General features: G+C 35.6%; 1 protein-coding gene across 1 annotated transcript; it reads right to left on the bottom strand.

Annotated features, from left to right (window-relative positions):
* Positions 1-12: 12 nt before the first annotated feature.
* Positions 13-27,893, bottom strand: LOC149801557 (uncharacterized). The gene is made up of 4 exons (XM_089955765.1): positions 27,796-27,893; positions 16,201-16,406; positions 14,325-14,542; positions 13-10,820 (listed from the first exon to the last, which is right to left on the bottom strand). Exons 2-4 carry the CDS (start codon positions 16,295-16,297, stop codon positions 5,886-5,888), a joined length of 5,250 nt encoding a protein of 1,749 aa, XP_089811891.1. The 5' UTR covers positions 16,298-16,406; positions 27,796-27,893; the 3' UTR covers positions 13-5,885.

Genomic DNA, 27,893 nt, shown 5'->3' with positions numbered 1-27,893 from the left:
ATGAAACATCTGTTCACTATACATATCAACATTTATTATTGAATATTACAAATTTGGCATCAAAAGCCTGAATCGCTCTGCCACCTGTAATGTGATACAGTGATTAATATCACTTAACAATATCAAAGTCTGAATAGTAAGCACATACATAAAAATAAATGAACAATTTTCACATGGAGGTCCTATGGTACTGTATAGCATGAAAATAAATGAACAATTTTCACACGGAGGTCCTATAGTACTGTATAGCATGAAAATAAACAATTTTCACACGGAGGTCCTATAGTACTGTATAGCATGAAAATAAATGAACAATTTTTACATGGAGGTCCTATGGTACTGTATAGCATGAAAATAAATTAACAATTTCCACAAAGAGGTGCTATGGTAATTCATGGGTCAAAACTGTTTACAGCATGAAAATAAATGAATAATTTCCACACACAAGCCCTATGGTACTTTACAACATGAAACTTTCTACATACAGGCCCTAATGTACTTTACAGAAAAAATAATCAAATACAACTGTACTAAAGAAAAAGAAAGTTTAAAACCAAAATGTCTTATTTTCATTGTTATTGTGTAACTGGCACAATTAATCTTTCTGTATTATTTACCTTGTTACAATTCTAATCTTGTTATCATTCTTTTGTTTTGATTTTATTGCCAAATTGGATACCTAAGTGTCAGTTTGGAGAGCTTTCAAATATATGTCGAATTAAATTTCAATAGAAATAAGACCATATAAAAAAATAAGCACCATAACTGATTTGCAAAAATGCATGTATATTCTTTTATTTACAAATTATCTTCACATTTTGTAGTGTAATAACTGACAGGGTATGGCATACAAATGCCTTATGTAACAACATACAGGTTATGCCATACAAATGCTTAGTGTAATAACATACAGGTTATGCCATACAAATGCTTAGTGTAATAACAGACAGGTTATGCCATACAAATGCTTGAGTTAGTGTACAGTAGCACAAATATATACACATGATTGCTTATAAAAAAAGAGTGCACTATTTCTGCACCAAAAAAATGATGTCTCTCTGACATCAGAATACAAAAAAAAAAGTTAAGTATCTGTAAAAAGCAACTTCAACATATAAACTCTCAACAACATTCATGTACAATTATACTCATGCCATGCAAAAAAAAAACACTCACCCAAAATGCATTTAACATTATACACACACTCTCAACAAGTTGGTTTCAAGTTCACTGTTCGAAAACTAATAAAACTATGACTTGATGATAATGGAACAATTGCTCCTTGCAGACAATGATCATTACATATGTACATTATACATATTTGGAAATATGTACCCCCTGTAGACAAAGATTATTATATATGCACATTATATGCATCAACTGGTGAATCCATTCTGACTAATAAAGTTCAAGCTGCACAAACTGCAGAACTGTAAAGTTAAATTGTATGTTATTGTGATCTTTGATACTAATAAAGATGTATCCAGTTATCAAGCTTCATGATTTAAACGTAAACAGCATCCAATAGTGAAATTGAAACACAAAATTTCAACAAATGAAGCATAATATATATATATAGGTCACAGAGACATTTTTTGCAATATCGAGATGCATCCCATCATCAAGTTCCATGATTCTAGGTAGAATATTATACATAAAGCATACCAAAGAAATCACAAGAAAAGTCTGTTCTTCAGCTTTGTTGTTAACAAGTCTACCATTGGCCTTGCCACAGATTAAACAAGTGTCTCTACTACTGATGTGTAGAGATCAAATGTAGGACAGCTCACCTGTTTGGAGAAGCTGTATGCCAGAACAGCTCAGAATGTCATGGACTTTGAGAAATATCTGAAGCTTATCCGATGAAGGAGATTCAAAAGTTCCAGGGAGAGAGAAGGGACACAAGTGCTCCACAGGAATCTTTAGTATGCTGTGACCAATGTGTCATCCATGGTGACATTGATGCAGCAATACAACCTTGAAATGCTTGAAAAACAGCCCAATTTTAATTTTGACAAGGTGAAAAGATTGTTCCTCAGACTAACAGCCCTGCAACAAATCTATCTTGACCCCTTAAGCCCCACCACTACTATTCCCCTGCTGAATCTGAGGTGTTAGAGTAAAGAAATTCTACAGGAGTCCTAGAGTGTGAATCAGAACACCAGTCAAAAACCTGTCTTTATTTGTCCACCAACTCAGTGATGAAACCTGGATCCAAAGAGGATTCTGGCAGAGAGACAGTCCATGTGAGGTCTCCAGTTCACTAGAAGCAAGAACCAGAGAGGCAGCATATAAAGCCTTGCTTGGAAAAATTAACTTGCTGCTGCATTCATATGCCCCTGGAGAGAGAGGTACATATAGAGATGAGCAGACAATTTCTTGTCCAATCATGCAAAGTGAACAAGTGTCTGTGAAATTCTGTCAGGTGGAGCACAGACTCTTCCTTGGCAGGTGAAAAAATTCATTCCCACATAAACAAAATTCTGAGAAGGGATAAGATCTAACATCTCCAGATTGGGAATTAGGACTAGTTGTGTTACTGTCTTGCAACAGAGGTAATGTTCTCTCAGGAAGGCACATCATCAAAGTATTAGAGGATGGGAACTATTAAAGATGTTTAAATGAGCTCTTACTATACACATCATCATGGTGAAGTCTCTGGTAAATGAAGCTTGACCAAAAGGAAGAGTCTAAAACGGCTTGATCTTCTGTCCCAGATAAAACTACAGAAATTTCCTGTTAGCTGGGAAGATGGAAATTTCAAGATAAGCATCCTGGAGTACTAGAGACCACACAGTCATTTGACCTTATGGCTTTCCTAAGGCAGCAGTTTCATCCTGAACTGCTCTTCCAGAAGGAGTTTGCTCATAGGGGAGAGACCACTGTTGAGTGAAAACTTTCCCCTCACTTTGAAGGTAAGAAAATTGGGGAAAAAATCATGGATTATTTTTCTTCACCCTCATTACTTCATCTTTCCTTTGAAAGAATACACCTCTTCCTGCAGAGATATCAGCTGAGATTAATGGAAACTGAATAGAAGTCTGTGAGAGAAGTGGAGGCTCCTGGAATATTTTCCCTTCTCAGAATTTTCTTTTTTTTGGCACAAAGCCAGTAGCCCTCACTTATTGTGGAAAGGGCCCATGCACTGTTCATGTGGTATGACTAATCCTCAGAATCTAGCACCTACTGGGACATAAAGAAGAAGACTTTGCAAGAGAGGAAGTGAATCCTAGAGGTGATTACCTACCTCTTTAGAAATGGGGAGGTGGTCTGCTGACTTCCTTTCCTGGCCACTGCTGCCACCTCTGATGTGGAAATAATGGGTAGAAAAAAGATTTTAAACTGGGAAGTTATTCTGATTTTGTCTCCCTGTTTAAACTGCTAAGAAGTAGAGTCATGGATCTTCAGAACAGACATTTCTTCACTGGTACCATGGCCAGGGTCTTGTGTTGATGGCCCTTGAATCCTGAGAAGTCACTATAAGGATTATCCCTCCAACTAGCACCTCTGGATGGGCTTACCAGAAAAGGCTTTTGCCATGATGCAGAAAAACTTTGTATGTCTTCAAGACAGCATCCATCTTCAGTTGAAGTATCTCTGCATAGAACACCGTAAATATCAAGAGCAGCTGTCTGTTTTTTGGCCACAACCTATAACAGTCTCTATATGGCCACTGGAGACAAATAATATTCCTTCAACAAAATGCATGCAAGACTTTTGTCTGTGCCTTCGTTTCTAATACATTGAGCCTTGACCAGGAGATGGGTACCTGCTGAAATTGCCACCTGGGAGATATCCAAAGTAAACATGAGGGACTTAAGGGGTCAAGTGAGTGAATGGATTCTGTAACTACTGGCTGAAGCATAGAAGAGGGTATAGTCCACAATATTTGTTGTCTGGCCCCTTCCTGACCTTTAGAGAGTCAGCTCCTGACCATTGCTGAGGAAGCAACAAGCAACAGCAGGTCTAGCCTTGGCTATGCCTGGATAGCCCATCCAAACTGGAGATGCTCTTGGCCATCTGAAGATCCCACAGGCTTGAGACAAAGCTCAAGTAGGCACACCTGATATGGCAGAAAGATGGCTAACAAAACTGATGAGAAGGAACAAGTGTGAGAGGTTCTTCTGGTAACTCAGCTGTATAAAAAAAATGGACACTTCACCATCCTGTATTTGCTGTCACAGGAAGACAGAACTATTTCAGCTCAGGGTATCTCTTGACCAGGGGTTCATTGTAGCATTTCCACTCCATAGGACATTGATAATCCCTCCCTAGAGGATTTGAAATTTGTCATTCCCTCTCAGCTTCGAAGGTGAAGAGTGTTGGTTGCTCTCGCTTTTCCTCTTTAACAAAACAGGGAGAGACTTGGAAGACATACTGCACCAATCCATGGAGTCACATCAAAGCAGTACCTCCAAGCATGTACCTATTCATTTAACAAATGCATAACTGATGAACAAGGGAATTCAAATTCTAGAACAACAAGCATAGATGGCATGTATACAACATAGAACTGCTGAAGTCAGCACTAAATAAAATTTGGATTTGGAACTAAAACACAGGTGGAAATACTTAACCTAACACCAGGTAAGAAAAAGGGGAACAAAAGAAAAGAGTATCACCAATTACCACAAAGTAATAAACTCCCCCGAGCTAACAAAAGAGCTAATGAAACAAATTAAATTTGAGAAAACGAGGGAATAATCACTCAAAAACCAAAATTAGAATATAATGCTGAAAATCACATTTAAAAATAGAAAATGAAGGCAGTTTTCCCCCATCTTAATGCTACAAGCATCCAAGGAAGAAAAAATGAATATCATGCATTAACCTATGGTTTGGAAGTCAGTTTGGTTCTGGGTTCTCTCTTTCGAGATATCTAGAATGGTCCTTCTAACAGAAGACTGGAGTTATGAAGTTGGATGAGAGTGTGTGTGTGTGTGTGTGTGTGTGTGTGTGTGTGTGTGTGTGTGTGTGATTTGGATTTTTAATGTAGCTTTAACAATTTTTTAGTCATATTGCTACAATGTCTGCAGTGTTGAATGAGCCAAATATCTGTATAACTCTTTACAAACTTCTTGCTAGTATCTGACATTTTGAATTCCTCCAATTTTCTTTTCACATGAAACTGTTCAACCATGTTCAAAACCACGTCTCAATTGCTCCCTTCGATGCTTGCAGACAGTTTAACAGTTTGCACAAGAACTATTGAATAAGCACTGAATTGACACTAATTAAACATTTTATAACAAAATTAATTTCTGAAGTGGAACAAAACATTAAGACATAAGTTTTTACCGACACTGCCATTTTCCACAGTTTTGCCTAAATGATCTGTATTTAGTATTTTCAGGCTTCATCCTTACAAAATATGGAGAAGCCTTAGTTGTAAACAGGTCTGTGTACTGCACGTCGCAAAACATTACAGATCGGGTTAATTAATTGATAATGCCTATAATTATTTATTTAAACTGTATGATTTGCACATTGGTTAACAGAGCTTAAGATGAGTAACAATGTTTCAAGTTTGTAAGCCACTTAAGTTTCACTGTTGATTGTGTGAAAGTATCATTCTTAGTCATTACTGATCCTACAAAAACATACAGGATCCTGATACAATAATAAAAAACATACAGCAAATGAAACAATTACAAGGTGATCAAGGTATCACATGCACAGTCAATGGCTACCATGTAAACAGCTGTAAGCCTAAAATGTGGATATGGGGAAAAATTGAATTTTGAATTGGTGTAATTAAAAGGCATCATTTTGGTTATAGTATATCCCGTAGAAATTTCACATTTTTTCTGAACATTGAAGCCTTAATAGACATAAGGAATTTGTGTCAAATTATTAAGAGGAGACTGCAAAGACAAATATTTTGATCATTTCTCAACTGTGCTTGTACTATTTCCAGCAGTCGTGCTCTCTGGGGGTGTAGCTTTTTCTTCCTCTTTTCCGGATCCATCAGAGCTTGGGCTGCTACTCTGATCCTTGTTCGATTCCAATCCCTTAAATGACAAGGCTCTTCTCTTGGTCTTTATGAAGGCCATACCATGCACTCGCATGTGACTCTTAATGGCTGCCTCATTGGGAAACACCTTATAGCAGACATTACATTCCAACGGATTCCCATTTACCTCCTCTTCCTTTTCTACTTTGACCTTCTTCTCCTTCTCTGCCTCCATGTCTGCTATTAGATCTTTTTTGTCGATATCCATGCTGTCTTCATTTTCCTGCATCAAGTGCAGAAGATTATTCTCCATGAAGTATGCCTCAAAATCTCTCACCTTGTGTACCATGAACAAATGCTTCTTCAAGGAGGGAATAACTGTAAAGCTCAGGCCACACTCTACACACTGAACTGACTTCTCAACACTATGTTCCTTTATGTGTGATAGAAATTCAGATCGATCCGTACAGCTGAATGTACATTTGGCACAGCTAAAATGTCCATCTCCAGCCACTCGCAGTTTCTTCACAGGACTGTCCTCACTGGAATCTGACTTGCGTTTTTGTGAGTCACTTTTGGAATGAACAGCCTCTTCCAGACCAGGGTACTCTGGAACAAGCATAGACTCATCAGGATGCACCCTATGTTTGCCAGCAAGATGTTTCTCCAGACGTACTCTATCTGAAAAGAACTTTTTGATCTTTCTCTTTCGACAGACCCAACAGGGATAAACATGCTTCTTCCCTTCATGGCTGGTCTTAATATGCTTTTGCAGAATGTTCTGAGACTCATAAGTCAGTCCACAGAGATGGCAAGGATGAATCCCATGTTCCGACTTGTTATGAAGGTCAAGATCATCCGGCCATAGAAATGTCTTAGAACATTTTTCACATGTGAAAACTTGCTGCTCTTGGGCAGCACTGGCTTTATCAAGTTTTGCCAACTTCTTTGGAGACTTACGAGGTGACATGGATATTTTTCGCTTTTTTGGCTGTTTCTCGTTGTACCCAGTGGACACAAATGGTCTTTTCTGCAGGTACCCACATACCACCTCATGATTTCTTAAGTCTGCATATGAATTGTAATCCTTCTTACCACAGTGTTTGCAAATGAATACGTCCACTTCCATATGTCTCCTTACATGCATTGCAAAAGAGGTAGCACTCTTGCAACTCAGTCCACAATGACAGCAGGTCATCATGTAGGTACTTGTTATGTTATTAGTGTTACCTTGCTGCTCAATTCCCTGATCGTCTTTGTCCGCCTCAGCCTGATCACTGCTCTCTATTTGCACATAATCAACACAAGTATGGGTTGCAAGGGCACTTGAACTGTGGCAAACTAGTCCACATAGTTGGCAAAATCGCACCTCATATGTTGAATTTTTAACATGGAATGTTAACCAGTGAGTGAATGCCTGATCAAATCTTATAAACCTAAGGTTGCATGGTTTACAGTTGAAAGGTTCCTTGCAAAGGTCTTCAGTCAGCTTCTCTTTCAAATGCTTTTCTAGGCCAATCTTTTTCTGAAAAACCTTCAAGCATTCAGTGCATCGCCAGACGAATTTTGTCTGTGTTGCAGCTTGTTTTACATGCTGTTCTGTATGATCATCAAGGAAACCTTGATCATCAATAAGGGTGTCACAAACATGGCATCTGTACAACATTTTGGGTTTAACCCTCCTCAAATGGGCATGCTTGCTGATCAAATGACTCTCATACAATTTCAGATTTTTAAATGCCATTTGACAATTACCACACTTGTAATATTGCTCCAGCCTCTTCATTAAATGAGTCTTTAATTCAGTACGACTGTCGTTGACAATCAGACACTTTGAGCAGGGAAAGTTTACAATTCTTGATAGATGAATGCATTCATATTTCAGGTGATAAAAGAATTTTCGATCATTGTCTCTGAATTGCATGCCACATTCAGGACAGGTTTTCCAACTAACCTCATGGGGTGCATGAAGCATTGCATGTGATACCGCTGCACACTGTGTGGGCAGAAACATATCACATCTACTGCATGGAGTTAAACTTTTAAGTGTCTGTAAGTGATGCTGCAGCTGAATTCTGTCTGGAAAGTCTTGTTTACACTCAGAACAACTTAACAAACTTTCTGGCTTCAAGACTGTGATCTGTAATTTCTTAACAGGCTGCTGAGTTTGTTTTTCAGTGACATTATGCTCTGTGGTTATGCTAGCTGTGTCTTTTGTATTACTACTAGGAATATTTTCTGTTGAATTTTCATCAATACTCAATAATTTCAGATTTGCAGGATCCTCTTTAAACCACTGCAGAGGTTTGTCTGTTCCGAGCTCGGAAAGAATGGTTGTAATCTGGATGGAGTCTGATTTGATGTGTATAGGTACAGCCATATGCTTTGAAATGTTCAGATGAGACCTCAAATGATTGAGAAGCTGACACTTGTTGTGGAAAATCAAGAAACAATTGCATGTTTCACATTTGTAGCGGATCTTCATGCTGTAACGATGTTGATGCTGCTTTAAACTGTCAACAAAATAGAAAGTGTCTCCACATTCATAACAGACATGCAGCTTGCCATTTTCACCTAACAGCTTCTTCAAATGTGATGGCATAGGTGGTGGTTTGAATATAGTAATGGGATTTTTTCTACTGATCAGTTCAGTGATTTTTGACACTCCAACTGAATCAATGTTAATTGTCCCAGCTCCAAGAGGCGGCATATTTTTTGTATTGTGTGTTGCTTTGTCCTGGATACTTAATGTTGAAATGGTTGTAATGGCTGGTGGCTTTAAAGGCTTTGGTTTGCCATCATTGTGGACTGCAGCAATGGTATTGGTTGTATTAGTCCCCACAGCTATGGGCATGCTAGTCACATTTGATAATGAGGAAGCTGTTGACTTTGAAGTTGTTACTCTGATCTGAATACTCCTTGGAAGCGAAGCTGAAGTGGAATTTGAACCAGACTGGTTCAGGGATGTAGGAATGAGGTTCATTGGGACCAAATAGCGTATATTTGGACTACTTTGTGCATTTTTCAATACAGCAGCAGCTGAATTAGGAGTAAGCTGAATTGGAAGGACTTGTGTACTAACTGGATTAACACTGGAGGCATTGGAACAAGCTGTTGGCTTAAGTGTGCTACCAATCGACTGAGTTTTGTTCTTCACAACAAGAAATGGTTTTGCTCCTGAGTTTGATGATGGAGCATTAACACAGTTTCCTACAGTCACCACTGATATCTTTACTCTGTCTGACAACTTGTCATCTTTTTTAGGTTGCAGCTGCCCAGTCTCTTCTAAATGTTCTGATCTACCCTGTCCCTGGACTGCTCGTTTATTCTGGGTATTTCTTGCAATAAAAAAGCTAGATGCTGTACTTGCCCTAGTTGTAGATTCTTTTCCTAAAACACATCCATCAACAATATTTTTCAGGCGGTCTGCATAGGACATAGATGGCTGAGCATCTGTGGGTGTTTCATATGTGTCTGGTGGTTCCTGTTTAATGGCCACCTGGTTCACTGGTGGTACTGGAGCCACCTGCTCAATCCTTTTGTGAAGTATAGACATATTCTGTATAGCAGATGATACAAGGAGAGCTCCCTCCAGTCTGCTATGCTCACCTTGTGTGGCAGAAGCGGTATGTTCAACTGGATCTGTTTCACTAGTGTTAGATAGAAGTGTTGCTAACACATGACTGTCCTTATTTTTAACTCCCTGTTCATCCTGGGAATCGGCTGTACATGCTGTACTCTCTGAATGACTTTTGTCCTTGATGTTGTCTGCTCTTACTAAATCAGCTGTATTCATGTTGCATGATAAAGGTGATGTCTCCATGGAATTGGGAGTTGGAATCTTCTCTAATATGTCTTTCATAACATCGGAATTCTCTGGACCAAAATCCATGCTATCATTAGATATTGATCTCACATCGGTAATCATGAGCATGTTTTCTGCAGAAGCAAGTGATTGGAAATTATCAATGGCTGTCTCACATTCTTGTGCATTATGGGATGAATCACTTTTCAATATCTCATCAGAAGTCTCTAATTCAGAGTTTGCGAGATGACTTTTCTCATTTATTGTAGCATCACATACTGGGACATTAGTTGCTGCTTCATTTTCAGTGGAAATCCTGGATGCTGTTTCAGATGAGATAACTTCATTACATGACATCTGTGGGAATATATTGCTGTGGGAATCATTTAATGTCAGCACTGTTTCAAGCTGTGAAAGACCAACAGTTTTCTTATCCAAAAGACTGGAACTATTAAGGTTATCAGATGGAATGCATCTTCTGATCTCAACAGAGTCAGTGACATTTTCAGAAGTCTCTGATGATGGCATTTGTGTCTCAGCTTTGGTATGGTCAAATATAGCTTTCTCAAGAGGTTTATCCCCAAACTGATCCCGTGTTGATGAGGAACTATTTTCAAATGAAGTTCTCAAGTCCATGGAATCTGCAACTCTTGGAACAATGCCTGAATCTGTTATCTGAATGTTTTCTGGTAACATCTTTAAACTGATTAAATCATTTTTATCGGTGAAATCCATCTGACTTGAAGCACTGGCATCACTTGCAGAAAAAGCATTTTTATCAATATCTTCTGCATTCAAAATTTCAGAGGCTTTAGGGTTGTCTCTCCCTGAAATAAAAGAGTTATGTCCCTTTTCCACCTCATTTCCACAACTGCTTTTGTCCACGTTTTCATCTATCTCAGTTACATTTTTTATGTTACGCCTATCTGCCTTTGGAAGTGGTGTCATGCTGGAGAACACAGATTTAGCTGTCTCTTGCTCTATTCTTTTGCTTGCCACCTCTGCAGAATCTGAACCAATGCCATCAACATTGGTTTTATCCTTCAATTCAGTTTTACTCATCTGAAAGATGAAGATGAATATATAAACAATCCATTGCTAATTCCATCAAGGATATGATTCAGGTCTATTGGAATTTTTTAAATTAGAATACTGATAGTGTTTTCCAATACAGTAATACAAGGTATATTTGGATGCTGTTTAATATATTGGTGCATGACTTACTTCAGATTATATAAGGGCTATAAATAGGCGTTTACAAGTTTTAAAATCATTCTTATTAATAAACCAGTTGGCAAGTTTGGGGTAATTTCCCATTGGATGACTGAGTCAGGTGGGTTCTTTTGCAATGTAAGATATTGTGAAATGTGTCATGTTGGAGGTACTGAAACATAGTTCAAGTAGGAAATTATTGAGATGAAGAGCCATAGTGTACATATGGTGAAGAATTGGACAATCAATTCACTCCTATTTCCACTGTCTTGTTTTAAAATCAGTCAGATGTATTTTTTGTTGTGTTTAGACATAATTTGTGAGAAAACATTTATTTAATTCATTGGAATTACAAAGTGCTCATATGACTGGACTAAAACAACATCTCAGGATTCTTGGGAATTCATTCAAAGAAGTTTTGGGCAGTACCGTCATGATGCATCTTAATTTTGGAGGACATTAACATTGCATTTTTTTAACAACTCCAAGATATATCTATTTAATCTTCAGCAATCATATTAAAACTATTTTTTTATTTATTGGTCAATATGGAGAACATTTTTAAATGTAAATTTTTCAATCTTCTTGTAGAACATAATATGTAGATCAAATATCGGTTCTTTGGTCAAATTCACTTCAACAAAATTTCAAACATTTGTCAATGAGATTAATAAAGAGTTGACTTGTTCAACATTGTTACCACTTTTGATATGGCTCATTTTCCTGTGACATCAAGTTATTCTATAATCAGCCAATAAGCCATTAATGCAGTGTATTTAGTCATTTCAGGTAAAAATGATACATTCTGCACAATATGTGTTCACAAGTTCTGATCAAAAATCGAATAATGGTTATTGTTTTTCCCTTTTAAATTTCTCAAATGAGGACAAGAAAAAAGGTCAATCTTGGAAGTATTACTTCTTATTAGAATGTTTTTCCCCCCAAAATATTATAAATATAAAATAATCATAAAGCCACCTGTTTAAAAAATGAATTTAGACATATCATTTAGGCAATCATCATTAAAAAAAAAGAGAAGATGACTTAAAAAACAAATAAGAGAATACTGAAAAATATTTATTCCCTTTCATAGTGTACAAAAATTTAAACTGCGAACATGTATCTTTCTTCAACCTTTGCTAACAAACAATAATCCTTTGAATGTGCTACTTGTCAAAAATTATTTCCAGAAATCCATTATAAGACCATTTCTTCTTATTTACTGCTGAATGTAGAAAACATTTACGATATTCTTAAGCTATAATAAGATTTTCAAGATTGATTTATGATCCACATCATTCACCTTTAGGACCAACTAGATATAGTAAAAAGTTTTCTGAAGAAAACCCCATGTTGGTATGACCATCCATTCGGTAAAAGTAGTGACAAGATTTTTAAGATGTCCATCATGACAGCTATATTAACCATAAGACTGGAACCAATTTCATTTAGAATCAACTACATATCATAAGCAGTCTTCTGGTGAAAATGCCATGTAGATATGCCCATCCATTCAGCAGCAGTAGTAATAAAAACAAGATTTTCAAGATGGCAGTCATATTGGATGTCAGATTGGCACCATTTTCGTTTAGGGACAACTAGATACCATATATAGTCTTCTGGTGAAAACTCCATGTTGATACAACTTTCCGCTTAGGAGAAGTAGCTGTAACAATATTTTCAAGGTGCTGGCCATATTGGATGTCATTATGGGAAAACTAAAACAAAAGAATTTTTTTTTAAGAAAACCCCATTTTAATACATTATGTTCAGAAGGGGTACTGATTCAATAATAGATAAAATATTATGGGTCAGATTGATACCATTTTCATTGTGGACCAAAACACCATGCAAAGTCTTTGGGCAAAAACCCAAGGTCTATATGACCGTCCCTCCAGAAGAAGTAACAATAGCATGATTTTGAAAATGTCTGCCACTGCAGCTGTATTGAGTGTCACAGTGAAACTATTTTTATTTGATCTTTTAGTGAAAACACTATATCAACAAGACCATCCCTCCAGAAGTAGTAGTAATAAAAAGATTGTCAAGATGGCTGCCATGTTGGCCATATTGGATGCAAGTTCAGTACCATTTTCATCTAGAATCAACTAGAAATTTTCAGCTAGACCCCATATTGATATGACCACCCATTCATCAGGAGTAGCATTAAGAATATTTTCAAGATTTGTGAGTGGTGCCATTTTCATTTAGGACCAACTAGACCCTAGGATGAATGTGTGTGTAAAGTTTCATGGCAATCCTTGTGCTAGTTCCAGAGGAATAGCATTCCATAGTTACAGCTACTTGTGCTATGGATGTAAGCTCTTCTGGCATATGACCAGTCAAAGAAGGGAGAAGTCTCTTAACCACAAAGAAATTATCTAACTGCTTTTGTTAACATAAGTATCTTTCTCTTTGTTCATTAAAGAAACTTACTCCTACTTCAACTGACTTCTGGATTTCTCATCTACCATTGCATTTCAACAAAATGAAATGTACGTGAACTGAACTTTAAAATGCATCTGCTTGATTAGGTTAGAATTTGATTCTATCTGGAGAAAATATATCTGGGGAAGTATACTCTGACTAATGCAGTTAGACTATAACATGTGTAACAGTGTCAAAATGAACTGCCAAATCTATGAAAGATTCTTAAAAATGTAACACCTAGTTCCCCTGCAACTCAGGGAAATCACTACATAACACCTTTTGTGTTAGTTGCTATTGTTGTTTTGGGGTTTTACACCATTTCTCAGTGCAAGAGAGGCCATACATGGCAGCTAACTGGTGGAGGAAGAACCCATGAAAGCTGACCCATGGGAAACTACTGGCAGCCTTCTCACATACCTACTTTGGTCAAGCCTAAAACTCAAACCCACAAAGATAGAGTTGAGATGACAGTGATCAGTAAAGGTAAGTGCTTTTGACCACTGTGCCACCTGGGGCCTCCTTTTGTGTTGGAAGTAAGACATTGCACTCAAACAAAATAAATATCCAAGTTGACATCTTATGTTGCAGGACTAGATTAATGTCTGGATTTTAAACCTAGTATATCATCAAATAATGCTGACCGTATGACCTTCAAAGCCATCAGTAATAGTATATGATCCAATAAGAACAACTTTTATCATTAATACACAAAATCAGTGGTTAATATGGTGACCTGAATACAATATGGAGTGAATATGTCCATAATGGATACACAAGATACCACAAAATTTTGTCCCTATGAACAGGCATCCTTTATATACTGGTGAAATTAAATGAAAGAAATGGGGTATTGCTCCAACAGGATACCTTTATATTGAGATTTTTCACTGTACTTAGATAAGTGAAATAGCAGCAACTGGATACCTTTGCCTGAGAGGAATGAGGGATTTGGGCAGCCAAACTGGTATTACGCTGTGCAGTTACAACTGATGATTTCTCCCCCTGAACTGTTGTATCTATCACAGGCTGCTTTTCCTGATCTATCACAGGCTGCTTTTCCTGATCTGTCACGTGTTGCTTTTCCTGATCTGTCATTTCTGCTGCAAGTTTTTTCTGCAAATATTCTGTTGGCTCCTGGAGAGCTGTAATACAAAGTTTACCCTCTTACTGCCTTATCTCTAAATGGTGGACTGGTTCTAAACACCACAATTATAATATGAATCCATTCAACATCTTACCCATGTGCGTGAAAATCAAGGTTTCTGAATGAAAGCCTTTAGTGAAATCTGAGAGAGGGATTCTCATGTTTAATTAAGATTTCTTGATATGGATGGATTGTTCACTTGAAATGATGTTAGTGCTGAATTTATAGCATCATTTTGAAATTTATTAGTATATATTAGTCTTGCTGCAATATCTGCTTCAAGATATCTCAACTATTTCAAAACTGCACTAAACTTGCATGTGCCAAACTGGCCATGCTTGAATTACTGTGTAAAAAAAAATCTGTTTCAAACTGGTCGAGTAAATATGCCCTTCCAGTTTTCTAAAAATTAATTAAAAAAATCAAAAAGTATGACTACAAACCCAGAGCTGTTATTTTAAGCATGTAAATGAATTTTAACTTGCTTAAGAAGTATACTTAGCGGCAGAAAATGGCAAACTTGAAAATTCCTCAACTAATTGTCCATTTGTACAAATCAATGTAAAAAGATAAACAAACATATATGTAAGAAACAAAAGAATGAAAAGATCAGTCATTAAACAAGACTAAAGTACTTGTCACATGACAACTTGATCTTACAGTAACATTACATATTCTTCTGCTCATAAAAAAAGTCATTTACAAAACACCAATCTATGGCTGACACAATCTAATTTAGGTGATGTCACCACACGGATATATAAATACTGTCAGCTGAAAATAAACACCAAAGAAAAGTCATTAATATGCGATGCCTGCTTGTGTTAGGGATGAGTGGCTCCCCATACAATATCAGCACCAGTTATTTCTTGTTTCTTTGCTTTCCTACATCTCAGAGATTACCAGACAATTCACACTGACATACAAGCCTTGTATTCTCAAAACTTTTACCACATCTAACTCAAATTCAATCTCAGAATTTCAAATCTGGCTCTGGATTCTCAAAACTTTGAAAATGAGAAACTCAATTTCAAACTCATAACCCCAAATCAGTCCTGGATGAAAATCAGCATAAGTTCAACACCTGCAAACACTGATGATCTGAAGCTTAAAAACAGGAGGAAGTTGTATTAACAAACCTTTCAAAGGTGTACGGTTCCTCCTCTAGCATGCTATATTCAGATAATAGGTAGGTGAACTCAAAGTAAAATAAAATTCCCAGATACTGAGTCATTTTAGCAACAAAATACATTTCTGGTGACTGAAAATTATGGGGCATGTGCTGTTGTCTGCAGGTTATTTGCCCTGAAGTTGCCAATGTCCACTAATGTAATATTCCTTACAGGCTGTGTAAATGGAACAAAATTTCTTAACAAAATGAATGCTGAAGAATGTATTATTCAACCATACATCAACCTTTCATTAGACTAAAAATAAAATTTTATGAGCAAGAATAAGCATTATGAAATGAAATCCAAAGTTAAATTTGCAGTAACAAAATGTGAATAAGAGATTGATCACATAGGGAACATTTTACAGTACAGCTCTTTTCTAGTGCACTAAAATATTCATTATTTTTTGGGTGGCAAAATCGGCAACTAACTTAAAAATTCAAGAGCCATCCTAGGTATGAATGATAGAACTTGTCAAACTTACCATCATTCTGTAAAGATGTGACAGGAGTATTATCGGAACTTAAAGTATTAACTGCAGGCCTGACAGGGTCAAGAGTGTTGGAGTCAAGTGTTGACATCTTGTGTCCGTTTTTGTGTTTCTATTAGAAAATCTGATCAACTACACCATCTTGTTGGTCTACTTGAAATCTACTACTTTACTCCAATCTCAATAACATCAAATTTACCCTGCAAAAAAAATATAAAATACAATTAGAGAACTACATGTGATTATTTTCAAGACTATCTTATGCTTTCAAATATAAAATTTATGTGAGATGAAAGAAGACACGTACACCCTTCTTGTCTGAGGTTAGAGCATTTTTTTACTTTTAATGCATGCATTTCTGGGGGAACAGGATGCATAAATGTTAAAGGTGAACTACATTCAAATTTATAATTTTCAGCTGATTCTTAAATTAGAAATATTTACATGGTCTTAATTTACAAAGAAATTTATCTTTACAAAGAATTTACAGACCAAAACTAATAAAGCTTTTCGTGTTCTGATCATGTATGAAAACTCAGCAGCTACCAATAGTAGAAATTACTGTCAGGAATTTGGAAATGCCTGTTTGCCATACGATTATTCCATTTATATCCTCTTAACCTGCCCCAAAGCAGAAAATTAAAACTCTTAACCTACTGAGCTTGAAAAAAAAAAGAAACATCATCGTATTTTAAGGATTTTTAGATCCGTCAAACTATATATTAAGTAACAACACACACATTATCTAATCATAATGTTTGAAACTTTTTGAACATGCAACTAAAGCAAAAGTACATCTGTATGCCTGTATGGCATGTATAGAGTTTGAGTCGTCTATTCAGGATGGGTAGCAATAAGATTTTCAAGATGGCCACTTATGGTGGCCATACTGGATGTCAGATTGTCACCAATTTAATTAGAATAAAACTAAAAAACAAAAGCAATCATCTGGTGAAAACCCCACTTTAATGGGACTTCTATTTCTGAAGTTTAGCAATAAGATTTCAAGATGGCTGCCATGATAGCCATATTTGATGTCAGAATGGGAGGAACTTTTATTCAGGACCTACTAGACATTATACAAGATCTTTAAGTAAAATTCACATGTCAATATGACCTTCCATTCAGGAAATGTAGCAGTAACAAGATTTTCAAGATGGCTGCTGTGGTGGCAATATTGAATCACTGTGTGCAAAGGTTTATAGCAAAGCTCCAAGTAGTTTAGAAAAAGAAGTAACAAATCTGTTAACAGACAGGCAGACAACGGATACCAGGTCATCACATAAGCTCTTCTGTTACATGACAGGAGAAAGTCAAATTGCAGCATTAACAATCCCTCAAACCATTTCATCTAATCATTTCTGTGCATTCATTATTTTCTCATAAAAAACAATTAGAATACAATTATGATGTAATGATTTAATGTCATTAAGTCCATTATGTCATAAGCCTAGTGCAAGCTTCAGAGTTGGGTCAGCTCATATGAACCCCCTTTAAAATTGTATCAAATTAAGTTTTTCATCACCCTAACTTAATCAAAGCTTCCAGATCAGATATTCTATGTAAACTCTGTGCTAGGTGGGTTCTCACTGTTATGTTACAAAGCCATAAAAAGTAAAGAAAGTAAATGCATTATAAGAATTTATTATTATTACTACTGATATAAAATCACCTCAGTGAACCACATGTGCTATGTGCAAATCAAGTGAGCCTAAACAATTGTGTAGCTTTCAGAATATTTCTGTTGTGTATCTAACTGATTTTGTAAACCAATTTTTTGGACACTGGGTTCAGTGAAGTGAAAAAAAGAAGGCATGGCTTACGACTGAAGAATTATCGCATGTAAATAAATGGAAAGTAGCCACATTAGAAATGTAGACCAGAAAATATTAAAATGGGAGTATCACTGTTAGGTACTCTGTGAAATATGTCATATCAAGTTCATTTGTCTTTCTATAATTTTTTAACAACGAGGTAGCACCTGATTCACATGACAACTGCGACACATTATGTCCCTCTCTCTTAGTTAGATCGTGTAATTTCTTAGGTATGCAGTAGCGATCAACAGAATTGCTAGTGGTGATAAAATTTCTCAGATGGTGATTCATTTCACAAAAAAAACATCATATTTAATGTCTTGTGCAGATTTTTGCCTTGAAGTCGCTAACCTTTTGGCCAATACTTCGAAATATTTTAGTGATCCTATATGCCAACTAAAAAGCACAAATCATAATACAATTTCAATCACACAATTTCTGTAATTCGCATAATCGGGCTCTCCAAGAAACTGAGTTTTCCACCACTCTGTGAACTAAAAATTACCATTTCATGTAATCAAACTACTGGCAGGCCAACTGGGCCGTAACATGAAAACGTGCAACATTCCTCAATGCTCAAAATGTGCAGTTTTCAAAGCTTGAAGATATCTGAATGCGTTCATGCTCCTGAGATTCAAATACATGATCTGGAAAAGGCAAATTAGAAAGTTGGCTTTAACCAAATCATACCTCTCATGCTCACATATACATCTGTCATGGAATGTAATGACATTTAATTATTCTCCTAATGAAACTCAATACAATCATGTACCAACAATCTTTAATAAAACTATTTCCTATGTTTAATGTGACAATTTTTTATTAATTGATACATGTATAATCTACAGAGACATCAGTTGCAGATACTGTAGCTGTTTTTCAGATTAGAGGATAGCTATAAATAGAAACTCTTTTTCCAATGGTTACAATTGCCGAGTCCCTCAATTTTAAACACCTTCAAGTACATGTGCACATGGGAAAATCTCATTTCATGCATTGGTCATTCAGCCATGTTGTAGTAAAGATGTTATCTTTTGCTGTGATGAAAACTAGTCTTCTTTTCACATCTATATTGCATATCAAGTCTTGCAATAAACTAGTCAGTCCATTGAAATCTTGCAACTTTATTTTGAACCTTGTCACACATCTGATACTCAAGATCGCATATTTCTACCCTGAATTTTGTGCTCAAACTTGAAGAATGTGCATTCATGTTTTGCAGCATTTTCGATAGAAATGTTTCGATGGAGTAGGGGGAGGGTAAGAGCACATCTTCCTGAAAGGGAACTTTTTTGTGATTTGTTGAGAGTTATGATGTTGTAATGATATTTATAATTCCAATATTTGTAATCAAATAAGTACAATTTATATATAAAAAAAAACTTATCAACAGTAATAATGAGGACAGCTATTTTTAACAAAATTAAGAATCAAGATTTTAAAGAGAAAGTTGACAATTTATATAATATTGCATACAGTGGACTGATTACTTGGTACACATCAGCAATATACATGTGAATAACAATAATTATAATTCTAAACTTTACTAGGGAACATAGAAAATATTCTATTTGTAAGTAAATTCATACCACCTCAATTTGCATGTTGACTTATAACGATTCACGTTTCAATGTAAATTATCACATTCAACAACATAAGCATGTCCAGCTGTATAACTGATGCTACCCCCCCCCTTTTTTGTGGAAACGGTGAAACCTTTCAGGCAAATGACTTAATTTACATCTTATAGTTGCATTTTCCACCGAAATATTCTTGTGAAATATGTTTATTTTTATGTATTCTTCAGATGTTTCACTCGGTTGATTTTTCATGTTCTACATGCCTTGATGTATACTTGTTATATCTGCTACATGTACATGTAACGGATGAACAATGGGATTAATGTTTTTGTTGTTGTGGGTTTAACACCATTTTTCAGCACATGATAGGCTAAACATGGCTGCCAGTATATCGGGTAGAGAAAAAAACAGAAAAATGCCAGGAAGAACCAGCAACCTATGGACAGCAAGCATACTCATTTTGGCAGAGCCCAAGACTACAATCTGTGAGGACAGACATGAGATGTCAGTGATCTGTAAAGACATCTGCCTTTGACCACTCAGCCACCTGGAGCCTCATGGGGTTGTTGAATGCTGCTAATATAAACTACCATTACCACAATTATTTACTCCAAAAACAAAAACTATCCCAACACCAGTTCAACTACCACCTGACAACCAAAAAGGAATGAAAAGGAAACCGACCTCTGTGTGGGTAGTGTGCCATTGTTATTAATGACAAATGGTGGAAATTTATACAGTATCATAATAGGCATGCACATTACACAGAAACTATTCTTTACTCAAAAACATAAATTTTATGCTGAAAAAAATTACAATATTAATTATTGTAAAAAAAATTAATTACAAACTGACTTATTCATAAAGGGTTCATCTCTATCTTTATAGCAACTTATATTTACTGATGGTATATTTCATCTTGTACATGCCAAGTACATATTCTGCCTCTCACTAATTCTTCATTGTGTCAAAAAGTGGCTGACCACCGGACCAGGCAGAGCTGCTGATTGCTAAAATGAAGTTCTCTTTCCTCATTTTCAAGCTGGAAAAGCAGACGGCTTTCACCTGGCACAACTGTATGACAGGTATAAATCCTGTGAACAACTAGTAAAATGTCAAGGTTTAAAGTTGCATTGGGTGTCTTTATAGCAAAAATTGGTTTATGCTTTGATTATTTAGGCTTGACACTGACACTTATTTAATGTGGCAGAATGAAAAGTGAAGTCATCATTGGAATTTGTTAACTTGAATGAGATAGTCATTTGCAAGCCTGACCTCTTGTGTTAATTCCCACTGATGTTAACCCATTACCTTACATATGCACTTTTGGATGTCTTGCAATCCAATGAAAGCACATTTTGATGCCTTCATCCAATGTGCATAAAGGCAATTTTGGATAACTCATATGCAATCCAATGAAAGCACTTTCTAATACCTATGTCCAATGCACTTATAAGTGCATTTGGATGTCTCAGCACCATCTGCATATAAAGTACATTTTGATGCCTACAGTAAACAACAGCCATTATGAGCTGTTTTGTAAAGACATCTTCAGGGAAAACTCTCCATCTGTAATTATAGGTACTGAGGTAATGATTTTGATGTCACATCATGTGGTTGCTATTCAAAATACAATCTAATCTGCTATTAAAGTAAAGGGGTTAGGTTCTCCCTTATCCAAAATTAGAAGCTGTAAATTTCATTCTGCACTTTCTTGGGTTTAGATAATTAGAATTATGACTATGAAAGCTTCAATAAGTCAGATATGGCCTCTGATATCGATGTAAGCGATAATTATTTTAATAATTTATAAAATTCTGATCATTCAGATGTAGGCAATCAATTGGAGGATTTCGAGGATGAAAAAGGTCAGCTTTGATTTGTCATGGTTTCAGACTTGACAGTGAATGAATTCTCTTAAGATAAGCATATAAAAATCTCTTAAGTGAAATATCATTATAGAGCAATAAAGATAAGATTTTACTCTTAAACCTATCTACAGATAACAAATATGTATCAAAAAATGGTAACATGGTTTAAACTTCATGTTGAACTTAACATATACTACACAGTCCTAAGTAGAACAGGAAAGCCTATTCACACAATCATTTCAGTAATAGGTTTCTATTTATAGCACACTGTACTCGGCTCTGTGGCTTTGGCACATGTATATCAACAGACAGACAATAAGGGTAAACTTAAGCTTATGCAAGGATAGACAACAGTCACTTTATGTTTAGTCCAAGTAAATGTGCTTTGCAATCATTTAACCAAGTAACTGAATTTTGAAAAACAATTAAACAAATTATCTAATAAGGTGTGTTGGAAATGTTTACCAGTTCAAGCAAATAGGTGCATTCAAGCTTCATGTACACAAACTGATATCATGTTATGGCCCTGCTGGCTTGTAAGGTACTTCAATAATGCAAAATTTAGGTTTTGATTTCATGTAATGGTGACCTCAATTGCATGACACAGAGAGTCTGATTTCATGTATTACAAAAATTGTGTGATTTTAAATGTTTATTCTAGATTTCTCATGATTTTTATTTTCTAACTGCAAACAATTCTTCTACCAGTTAATGCTCTAAATTAATTAAAGTCCACCAGTTTGAGTTTTTGTTGTATTACCAAGGGTATTCATTTTTACATATCCACTGGGTGTATGCATACCTGAGCCAGTCTTCCAGACTGTGCTGTATGTTTGCCCTTCAAAAAGTGTTTTTTGTCCCAAGGAAGGTCAATACATGTGACCCCAAAAAGTGATATCACACAAATGGTTTACCTACTTATATTGCCCAACTGAAAATGACTGGAAATTCAAATCTGAATAAAAGAAACCAAACTAAGTTTTCTTTGAAGCATTTGATAGACTTTCAAGCAAAAAATAGTTGATAGACTCTGCACGGTCTTATATCATCACCACACACACATATACAAACATAAATGTGCACACACATGATCACAATCAGGCTGACATTAAATCCAAAGTACACCAAGTTTCTGCCATATATAATCCGTCAGACTGTGAAATAAAGGCTTAACTAGAAGCAGAACATCCTGCTCTCAACAGTTCAGTGGAGACAATACAAAGTGTCATTAGTCATCGTACTGACTTGAGACCAGATGTTGTTCAAACATCCCTGAAGATCTTACTGCAAAGATAATTATTTTTCTGCATCTACACTGCTGTGAAGGATTGCTGAACATGCAATGACCATGCTAGTCATAATGCAAAAAGAAGTGTATTTCTCTGATCATCTGACTGTCCTTGTTTTTCATTGCAGACCCTAGAACTCCCCCCAAAACACTGGGTTAAAAAAAAAAAAAAATTACCAACATTAATTTGTGCATCTAACTGAGCTGGTTTAGCCCAGTACTTGATGTGCTTAGTACATTATGTATACTAATCAGTATAATACATATAATGTTTAAACAAAAAATCAAAAACAATTTTTAAAAAAATAATCCCAAATTGAATTGTGCTGGTAAAGCCCAGTACTTGAAGTGCTTCATATACTAATCATTATATATATATATATATATATATATACACACACACACACACACACACACACACACATATATATATATATATATATATATATATATATATATATATATATATATATATATATATATATATATATATATATATAAAACATACCTACCTACCTAAAACCAGTGCAAGAAGAAACATTTTTTTGGCCTTATGTCAAAAAGTCTTGCCTTTTCTTATGGTAGATGATGGTGGCCAATGTTAATATGGTGCTTTTAACGTGTGCAAAAAATAAAATGCTGCCTTGTGCTACTCTGATTTCTGAACTTGGTCAGCTGGGATTTCTAAATTACGGTTTTGCTGGGTTTTGCTTGCTTCATAGATGACTCATCCTTTCCTCAATCACAACTGTATTATGACAATTTGCTATAAAAAAATGAGTCACACTTCCACACTATTCCAACTATTCAAATGCAAACATTTTATATTTCATATATGCAATAGAATTCAACCTCAAAGAAACATTACAACTAATCATGAAGCGGCCAACAATCTCTAATAAATATGGCTTAAACATTGTCATTTATGACCATGAAGTGTAATAAGTTTTATTTCTTCAACTTTTAAACTTCAAATGAATTGGGTTGTTTCACTTCTTGTAATTTACCTATGCCAATTACCCTAATGTGCTGAAAGGATGCAAACAATAAAATCACCTTAGCTATTATTTTGTGATATATTCTTTATCTGATTGTCTTTATCAGTTATCTGCCTTTATAGCAACTGTAAAAACTGCCCTGTGCATACATGCGACAAATAGGCCTAATTAGTAGATTTCAACATTTTTATCAGCAGACTGGTTTCGTAATCATTGGGAATTTCTACTGACATAATTTTCACTCATTTCAAGGGGACAGAAAAAAAACAAGAGCATTATTTGGCCATATGTCTTCTCTTTTCTATTTTAACAAAACAGCAAGTTTTAAACATAAATCAGATTCTCATGGCAAATGTTACAATAAGAACCAATTAATGGAACAGGATATCAACAATTAAATGAAAAAGGAATAGTTTGTACAGCTCAAAGTTAACTTCAAAGCATATTTAGTGTTCTTCACAAGTTCACTGCCTGGTGACCAATGATGATACCAGTATTCATTGTGATTATTAAGTTTCATATTTAACAGGTTCCCAAGTAGTTTCTTACCCAGAGTTCCCCTTGAATCACTTAATATTTTTCAAAAAAGAATGGTAAATGATTGTGGCAATAATCAAACTTATGATCAAGTATAAAAAAAGAAGCCTTCAAACTGGATGTTTTTGTACAAGAAGAATCAAAGCTCCTATGTGATGATGTCTGTATGTGCCTGGCGATATAATCTCTTCAATTATGTACTACCCACATGTATTTTAAATTCCACTTTACATGAAATGCACCACTCAAACTCGTGACCTTTGCTACTACCCAGTACCCACTCTGATTTCCAGGCAATGTTGAACTTGTAATATTTTTTAGCTGGTGTATTTTTTAAACATGGAGAAAGCATACATTATGTCATTTTGACATGAACTAACCAAAACAAGAAAACAGCTGCCATTAAATATTCATCTTAAAACATCTTGAAAATAATGATAATAATTAAACAAGACCTCGTCATTGTCAAAGGTCAGCCAAATTTTAATTTAAAAAACATGATTACCTTTGATTCCTTTATTACCTCTAACTATACATATGAAAGAATGTAAGGTCAACTTGGGACAACTTTCCTGGGTTTCCCCACTGGTTATACTAGCTATTTATAAAAGACCTTGTATATCTTGAGTATTGTAAAAAGAACCTTTAATTCCCTTTATTTTGGGACCACTCTGGTGGCCTAGTGGTTAGAGCATCCGCCTTGGATGCGGGAGGTCATGAGTTTGATCCCTGGCTGAAACAATAGATATCTGGACATCAAGTTTATGAACATAGGACATCTCACAAGAATGTTTATTAAACTTGTGAATTTGCTCATGTTTTCATTTGCTAATGAACAGCCTCATCCCTTTGGTAGCTTTGGCATGATGGTAGTTGTCTCTGGCTAACCAAAATCTAGCACTAGGCTTCGCATTTGTCACCAAATGCAAAAGAATTTTTAAAGCTGCGCTATTTTTTACCGACTGGCAAAAGTTGCTGGTGACAAATATTTATAAAATCTTTAATTTTTCATTGATAAAAACGACTCAGGCCACTTAATAGCTGTTTTCACTACCTGCAGAAGTCAGTGGATCATGTTGGTAGATGATGAATAAGATGTTATTCGAAGATGATTGCATCTAACTGCAAGCTGGTGGTTTTGAGAAGCAATTAAATGTGTTGTTAATTTATGTTGTTGTTGTTGTTGTGGGGTTTAATGCCATTTTTCAGCACGATAGGCTATACATGGCGGACAGTATTAATGGTGGAGGAAGAACCCGGAAAACCCTGGAAAGAACCACCGACCCACGAGAAGCTACTGGCAAGCTTTCTCACATGCCCACATTGGCTGAATCTTAGACTCGAACAGCCGCAGGCAGAGGTGAGATGGCAGTGATCCGTAACGAAGAGCGCTTTAGACCACTCGGCCACTCGGGGCCCCTGTTGTTAATTTATGTTTATTGCAAACTAAGTGTCAAATGCATGTGGGACTGCTTAGTATTTTTACTTAGATAACATGTTTTTGTCGTCTGAACTTAACTAACACAGGATACCACTAAAAGGATGCCAATCATCAACTGTAAAGGGCCAGAGTCACTTACATCAATAAAAAATTAAAATTTATGAAAAATTAAAATTTAGTTTATAAAACAAGTAGGTATCAAACACAAAGAATATGGCTAATCTAACTCTAAAAAACAAAATTCTTTGAGGATATCCACTCTTAAAATTTTTATGAGAATTTATATTGATGGGCCCAGTGTTGAGAATTTTGATTTCGGGAAGGCATTTAAGAAGTGGTCTGGGAAAAAAATGAGATAGATATTGATAAAGTGTCAGTGTCGTTCATAACGTCTAAGCAGTATTTTGTATTATCAGTTAAAAAGAAACATTCTTATTCATTCTTCACATGTATATAATGATATTGGTATATTTATTAACAATTATTCTTGTGTTTTGAAATGTAATAAAAACATGTAAAAACTGTTTTATTGTCATGTTTATTTAGATTAAAAATCGGGTCAATACAATATTACACATATATTTAAGTCCCTGCATCATAGCATAAAATGGCTCCTATAGCTGAAAAGTAGTTCCAAATTTTTAAATTTAGTGAATTTCATGGCGCAGAGAAAAATATTTCCAAGAGAGGCCCTGTCTATGTCAATTTAAGTACATGTAGCATATAAATAACTATACAGCCAAGTGCTACTATGATAATGAATAGCAGAGTGAATTGTTTTGTGAAAAGTGTTTGTTGACAATGGGAAATAGAACAAACGAGGACTACCATTTCATATATATACATGTTGTGTTTTCTAATGGGATTTGACTGATACATGAATGAAAGGAATTAACTGCTGGAATAACCATCCATCCAAAATTAAATGTTTGCGTACGTTTATGGGGATTTTGCTGCACCAAAGAACTCTCCATTTCTCTATCCAAAGACGTTGCCTATACATGCCAAATCTGAGGCTAAATATATGAGAAGTTACAGAATGGGCAATGGAACCATTGTTAGTAAATAAATAACATGTCATATAGACAATTTAATCGGCATGATTGTTGTTGTTGTTATGAGTTAAACATTACTTTTCAGCACATGATAGGCTATAGATGGCAGCCAGTATATTTGATGGAGGAAGAACTTGGGGAGAAAACTCCATGAATAGCCACTGACCAACAGAAAGTTACTGGCAAGCTTTCTTACGTCCACAATGGCCAAGCCCATGACTTAAACCAGTGTGGACAGATGTGAAATGTCAGTGATCTGTATAGGCGAGTGCCTTAGACCACTCAGACACCTGCGACCCCAAATCTGAAGGATAAAATGCAACTTTCAGACTGAAATACACTTTCAGATAAAACGAAATTGAAAATCAATGCAAACTTGAATTATAAACTATACATGATTATGACATCACCATCAAATGTATCTTGTATGGAGATGAGAGCCTACTGTCCATTATAGTTCATGGCACACCAGTAGGCCAATAATCATAATTTGCTTCACACCTCATGCAAAATCGATTTCATTTATCCATTGCTTCCAGTTCAGGTAGATATTTTTAAGATTAACGTAACAAAATATTTGTATTCATCGCAATGAGAAAACATGCATAACAATATGATGAACCAATATGTTAAATGTCTTGCTAAATATTGCAGCAATGATACATTTAGTGATTATATATAACCAACTCATGCGATATGTGCCAATTCATCTTGCATTAAAAAACTGTTCATCTCAGAGCGGATAAACTGCGCACATAAATTTTGAATGCGAAAGTTGTTGTAAAGTGCATGATAAGTACAAATTACACAAATAAGACTATACTGCAATGGAAATGAGAAAATGTCACTGCAAATGCATTACAATTATTCATTGTAGACCACTTAATTACAAAATGGCTGCCACATGTGGCTGAAATTTGGCAACTCAGTTGCCACATTTTCACTTCTAATGCAGTCTAATTTATTAAGGCTGCATGTTATTAACCTTAACAAATTTCTTACCATACACTATCTGTTGCATGAACAGCAGTGAAAATGATAATATTCTTTTCGATGTTTACTGATTTTCGTATGATATATTTATGCATATTTTATTTTCG

Source organism: Sinohyriopsis cumingii, chromosome 4, assembly GCF_028554795.1.
Source record: "Sinohyriopsis cumingii isolate HCF-2022 chromosome 4, ASM2855479v2, whole genome shotgun sequence".
NCBI classification, from domain to species: domain Eukaryota; kingdom Metazoa; phylum Mollusca; class Bivalvia; order Unionida; family Unionidae; genus Sinohyriopsis; species Sinohyriopsis cumingii.
This window is presented reverse-complemented; position numbering and strand designations above follow the sequence as displayed.

Bases quoted from the DNA above. Each gene is read 5' to 3' on its own strand.
- LOC149801557 (XM_089955765.1), bottom strand. From the start codon at position 16,297: ATGTCAACACTTGACTCCAACACTCTTGACCCTGTCAGGCCTGCAGTT. The intron at 14,543-16,200 runs GTAAGTTTGACA...TTTGTATTACAG, and splicing joins CACATCTTTACAGAATGATG to CTCTCCAGGAGCCAACAGAA. The intron at 10,821-14,324 runs GTATCCAGTTGC...TTCATCTTTCAG, and splicing joins CTCATTCCTCTCAGGCAAAG to ATGAGTAAAACTGAATTGAA.